Here is a 6,210-nt window from a genome sequence, read left to right on the forward strand (position 1 = left end):
GGGTACAGAGACACCCCCCCCCCTCCAACCCGAGTTCCTAGATGGAGATCAGGGGGACACAAGAGTTGCTCCTCGGCTCCTTCACGTGGCTTTCTTTCCACGGATGAGATGTAAATCGAGGGCAGTTCTTGAGAGCTGGAGGAGGAGAGCCGGCCTGGGGGGGTGGGTGGGGGAGCCCGGGGGTGGAGAGCCTGGCCGGCGCCCCCCCCCCCAGCTTCCTGCCCTCCACCTCCGGGGGGGGCCCACGCACGACCACACCGAGGGCTCCATTTCCGCCGGGGGTGGGGGTGGGGGGCCCTGAGTGAGGCCGCCGCCGGGGTGCGGGGTGCTGGGGCGGCCGCTCCGTGCGCCCCCCCCACCCCCCACCCCCCACCCCCCACCCCCCGGGGCGGCTCAGAGGATGGCGCAGGCCGAGCAGCAGCCCTCGTCGCCGTCGGGCTGCGCGGCGTAGTTCATCTGGCGCACGATCTCGGCGAAGAGCTCGTCCACCGAGGCCTTGTTCTTGGCCGAGGTCTCCATGAAGGGGCAGCTCCACTCCTCGGCCAGGGCCTTGCCCTCGCCGAACGCCACCTCGCGCTCGCCCTCCAGGTCCGCCTTGTTGCCCACCAGCACCATGGGCGCGCGCTCGCAGCGCTTGACGCGCGCGATCTGGTCGCGCATGGGCCGGATGTCCTGGAAGCTCTGCTGGTTGACCAGGCTGTAGACGAGGATGAAGCCCTGGCCGTTCTTGATGTACAGGTCCCGCATGGACGCGAACTGCTCGGTGCCCGCCGTGTCCAGGATCTCCAGCACGGACGGCGACGAGTCCACCTCGATCTCCTTGCGGTAGAAGTCCTCGATGGTGGGGTCGTACTTCTCGATGAAGGAGCCGGTCACGAACTGCACGGTGAGGGCGGACTTGCCCACGCCGCCCGACCCCAGCACCACCACCTTGTACTCGCGCATGGCGCCGACGGGGCTGCGCGCGCCGCCCGCCCGGCGGGGCCCGGCGGGGGGGCGGGGGGGGCGCGGGGGCGACCCCGGGGCCGCGGGGACGGCGGGGACCCCGGGCCCGGGCGCGCGGCGGCGGCGGCGGCGGCGGCGGCGGGGCGGGAGGACAAAGCCCGCGGCGGCGGTGGCGGTGGCGGCGGCGGCGGCGGCCCGAGCGCGGCGCCGGCTGGGGCTCCGGGCCGCCGCAGCCGGGGCGCCGGGGCGGCCGGGGCGGCCGGGGCGGCCGGGGCGGCCGGGGCGGCCGGGGCGGCGGGCTGCGCGGGCGGCTGCCGAGTGCGCGCCGGGCCGGGGCACGCGTGGCATGAGTCCCCGCGGCCGTGCGCGCGCGCGCCGCCGCGGGCCCCCCGCGCTCTCCCGCAGCCTCCGCCGGGCGACGGCTTCCGACCGCACCCCCCCCCCCCGCGAGCATGCGCGCTGCGCCCGCCCGCCCGTCCGCACGGCCGCCCCGGGTCTTCCGCCGGGCCCGGGAGGGGCGGGGCCTCGGCGGCGGGGCGGGGCCGGGGGCGGGGCGCGGGGAGGGGCGGGGCGGAGCCTGCGCCCCGGCCCGGCCCCGCGCGGGGAGACGCGTGGACACTCCTCCGGCCGCCCGGCGCTGCCGCGGGAGCCCCGGGTGCCGGGTGCCGGGTGCCGGGTGCTGGGTGGGCGCGGCTGGGTCACCCCCGCCTGCGATGGCGCCTCGCACCTGCGCTGTGGGCGAGCGCTCGGTGTCAGCGCCAGCCCCGCCGTGACTCACCCCCGGTTAACTTGGCCCCAGCAACCCCTGGGCCCCGCCCTGGGCACCGGGCAGGACCCTGCGGCCCGGCCCGGCCTGGGGTGCCCACGCCTGAGGGGGCGGGGGAGGGGGAACCCCCCCCCCCCCGGCCTGGTGCTCAGCCCCTTCCTGGCCCTGCCGAGCCTTGGGTGGACTTCACCCCCGCAGTGTTGGGGCAGGGGGTGCGCACTGCGCCCCGTTGCTCCCCGCGATGGCAGGCGAGGCCCGGAGCTGTTCAGCCAGGGGCGGGAGAGCCAGCACCCGGGGAAACCCCGTGTCTTCGCTGTCTGTCTGTCTGCAGAACCTGAGCTCAGATTGAATTTGGAGGGCATCCAGACCCTGTGCGCGCCTGCCCCCTTCTTCCCGGACCCCCTGCCCCAGCGCCCAGGTGTAGACACCACGCACCCCTCCTGCTAGCCAGCACTCTGAGGTGCCCGCCTCCCAGGCCCATCAGGAACTTGGGGCCCGCCCTTCTTCCCTCCCCAAGCTCCTCCTCGGGCCCTGTGAGTGCTTGGAGCGGGCTGGGTGAGGACCAGCGTTATTTCCCTGACCCCGTCCCACAAGTCCTCATTCACTTGGCTCCGGATTGGGGGGAAGGGGCATAGTTTGAGTTTGTTCTCCCTGTGTGTGACTTGAATTTCAGAGCAAAGCTAGTGGCCTAAGCCAGTCTGTAGTGAGTACGCATGCCACGCTTGCATGCACACAGAGGCAAGTACTTGTGTCACACACACAGATGAGTACATGTACCACACACACGGAGGCATGGTTCCTGGAAGGATGTGCTCTGTGCTTGAGCCCGGTGTCTAGCCTGACCGCAGCCCCGCATTGGGAGACCCCCCTCCTCCAGGACTCTGTCTCACCCCAGGCTCACAGGCCTGCAGAGCACAGAGAAGCTGAATCCAAACACCCACCCGCCTCCATCCTTTTCACTGGTGTCTGCTACCGGTAAACAGCACAGCTGGATGATGGCTGCATCGGCCCTCCCTGGCCCCCGGGAACCAGAAAGATGACACACAGGTGGATTTACATGGGGTGCTAGGAAGCAAAGGCATCAAAACTCCTCCTCGTAATTCAGTCCGGACTGGGGATTTCTGCACCCTTACTGGCGGCCTGAGTCTTCCTCTGTCCTGTGCTGCAATTCCTCACACACTAACGCCATGTGAACTGCTCGAAGATGAAGACCAGGTAATTCTGGCTCATCTTCAGGGCTCCTTTTATTTCTCTCAACACTTAGCCCACAGGAGATCCTGAATAAATCTTGGTTGGTAAATACATAGATGGCATCTTGTTCCTTTCTGAACTAGATATGTGGGAAGCAATTGTTATTAGATGCAACTTTTCTTCATTTCAAAAACATGTATGAAAATGTTCAAGGCTTCGTGAGTCGTGAAGACACCAGCGTCAGGACAATTCACATTTGGGTAGAAAAGCCAACTGTTAGCGCTGTCTTTGAGGAAGATGCCAAGAGGACCAAAGAACGAAAGCTTCATCAGAAGATGAAGATGACCTGGGACTACTGAAAAGGCGTGTCTGGGAAGCAATAGTCAGTAAAGGCTGTCAGGAAGGACAGCCTGACCTTTGAGGCAGGAGGCCATAGAGACAGCAGACCTGGGTTCCCCAAAGAAGTTGCTGAGCCCCATCCAAGATTCTGTGGCTGGCCTCTGAAAACACGCATCTTGAAGGCAGTCAGAGAAGGAAATGCGCACTCCTGCTTCTCAGTCATGACCAGTGCAGATGTGGATTCCATCAGTGCAGATGTGGATTCCATCACAGTCGTGGCGTTTGCTGGTGTCAACTAGCAGTGAGCCACTTAAACAAAGCCTGGGAATTTTGAAGAGACCAAGCAAGGGTAAAAGCTGCTAGGGCCAGGTATCAGCATGTTGAAGTGGAAGATATCAGGTGAAGCGCTGCTCACCTATAATCCAGCCACTTGGAAGGCTGAGGCTGGAGGATTACCAGTTCAAGGCCAGCCTGGGGGAGACAACCAAGTCCCTTTAGGCTGTGCCTTTTAGGGATCACACACACACACAGACACACACACACGCACACACACACACAGGTTAAGTAACTGAACATGTTCTAAGATAGCCAACCACTTGCTTTGGGATGTGCTAGCAGCAGTCCTTTTAAAATCATCTCCAGGAATTCCTGTAGGACCATTTTGTATCACTGTCCTGAGTTCCATTCAGCCCACACTTCAGGGATCCAGCTCACCGTGAGCAGCCCTCATGCAAGAACTAAGGCTTCCACAAGGAATGGGATTTTCCATCTCCCTCAGTTAAAAGCTTCACCCACATCCTAGCCTGGCAACTAAAGAGAAGCAAAGATTTGTCTAGACTTCACATTTCAGTGTCCACCTGAGCCGTCTGCACTCTCATCTCCTTTTCTTATTTTAATTGTTCTTTAAAGGAATAGGTACAAGGAAGCCTTAAGTATTCAAGTAAATAACTTCTTATGATCATTCCAGATGTCTACAAACTTTTTGATGGGCCAAATTACACACACAGACACACACACAGTGTGTGTGTGTGTAATTAAAATAGCTATTGTGTGAGGACTCTCATGTATCAGCCTAGTGTTGAGTGGTGATCTGGACATGCATGACACTTGATGGTTTCGTAGTGACATTCCCCTCCTCAAGAAGTTGCATGTGGCTGAGGGACCGCACAGAACAAGGCCGGCCCCTGTGGCACCGGACAAGGCCAGCACCACACAAGTCCGCAGGGAGGAGCCCTATCCTCAAAGCTTACATATGTTAACATTTTTACCTAACCTTAGGGAATAAAAGGGGAAAAAAGAGATACAGTCCATCCTCTCAGACAGGATAAATGCTGCCACCTTTCCCTCAGACGCAGTGAGGCTTGGCCAAGACCCTGGCCTGTAGAGAAATCTGGGTCTCCTAGGGCTTGACTTTTATAGAAGGAATGAGCTCTCTCTCAAGGGACACAGAGAGTCATCACCCTGGCTTCTTCACTGAAAGCTTCGCTTCAAGTCTGTTTAGGATTTGCCTCCTCAGAACCTTCTGTTCCGCAGAGCCAAACGTGGAAAGAAGAGGAGAAATGGCTTGGCATTGTGACAGAGAACCTCCCTTGACATTGCTGTTCTCTTCAGACCGGGGGGTGGGTGGGGGGGGGTGCTGGGGCTCAGCCACTCTTGCTGGAGCTCACATCAGAGTCCACGTTACCAGCGCGACTCTGTGCCTGCATCTTGCCCGGAGGGAGACCGCAGAGGGGCTCCCATGGTGCGTCCGGGTGCGGGGCTGGGCTGCCAGGGGCTCTGCACAGCCCAGCAGCGGCGTATTCTAGCGGTGGGGAGGCACGGAGGATGTGTGTGTTGGCGGGAAGGTCACATGTGGGCTGCTTTTTGTGATTTTTTTTCCCAGTTCTACCTGTGACTCCTTGAAGGTTCACACGGTCTATTTAAGAGCGCGCATCTGTGATTCAGCTATGGTCACATGGCCAGATAGCCACAAAAACAAAAAGTAAACATTTTCTGGGAAGGTGTTTATATCCTGAAAACAAATGATGCTATTGCCTTAATGTTTGTTTCATATCAGCAAAATATCCTAGGTGAATTGCTCACACTGTCTTCCATGAAGGACAGGCTCAGGAGATCTGAGCTCTTAAGGCCAGCCATCTTTCTCAGGCCTCTAGCTGGAAGAAGGGCAAATCAGCACCAGAAGGGGGCGGGGGGGGGGGCTGGCCACATTCCAGGGCTACAGGTGTTGGACTGCATGGGGCCAGAAGGCCTGGGTCTGCCTCTGAGTCAACCCTGTAATGAGAGGGTGTGGCCATCTTCACTTTTGCCCAAGTTTCTTGTAATCAAAATGAACTACAGATTCATCAGTCAATGCAGTCACCACCCTTGGCTGTGGTCTGTAGGAAAACGCTACACAGATAGTAAATGTATACCAACTGATAGGACGAGTTCTGTATAATCTGTAAATATTCATCATGCTATACTTCCACAAATAATATAAAATTTCCTCCCACTCGAAAGGAAGCAGCCATGGGTTGATCGACTGGTGGATGGGTGGATGATTGCCTGTCCTGGGGTTTGACATCAGAGCCTGGAGCTCTCGTGGGGCCCCCAGGTTGGTGATCTACCGCTGGAGCCCCAGCTCTGCTTCCAGCTTTTTGCTGCTTAGCTGGAGATGAGCGTCTCACAGAATTTCCTGCTCCAGCTGGCTCCGCATCCCGATTCTTAGATCTTAGCCTCCTGAGTAGCAAGGATTATAAGAGTGGTCACTGGTGCCTGGCTGCCACCATCTATTCGTCATTGGACTTGTTTATTTCATATGGATTTGTAAGCGTTGATTATAGGTTATGGTTGTTATATAATATATGAGGGGATCGTAGTACTACATTCGTCATTATGCATTGTGAATAATATTATCACTATGTAACTACCTTCTTAACTGAGATTGCTATAAATGATTTCTATTCTGAGCAGATTTCTGGTGGCTTGCA

At 59.1% G+C, this 6,210-nt stretch overlaps 1 protein-coding gene across 1 annotated transcript; it reads right to left on the minus strand.

The window, feature by feature from the left end:
• Positions 1–378: 378 nt before the first annotated feature.
• Positions 379–1,003, minus strand: Rap2b (RAP2B, member of RAS oncogene family). Its single transcript, XM_048347234.1, has one exon. The coding sequence runs from the start codon at positions 943–945 to the stop codon at positions 394–396; it is 552 nt and encodes a 183-aa protein (XP_048203191.1). The 5' UTR covers positions 946–1,003; the 3' UTR covers positions 379–393.
• Positions 1,004–6,210: the final 5,207 nt, after the last annotated feature.

The sequence above is a fragment of the Perognathus longimembris genome, chromosome 5, assembly GCF_023159225.1.
Source record: "Perognathus longimembris pacificus isolate PPM17 chromosome 5, ASM2315922v1, whole genome shotgun sequence".
NCBI lineage: Eukaryota > Metazoa > Chordata > Mammalia > Rodentia > Heteromyidae > Perognathus > Perognathus longimembris.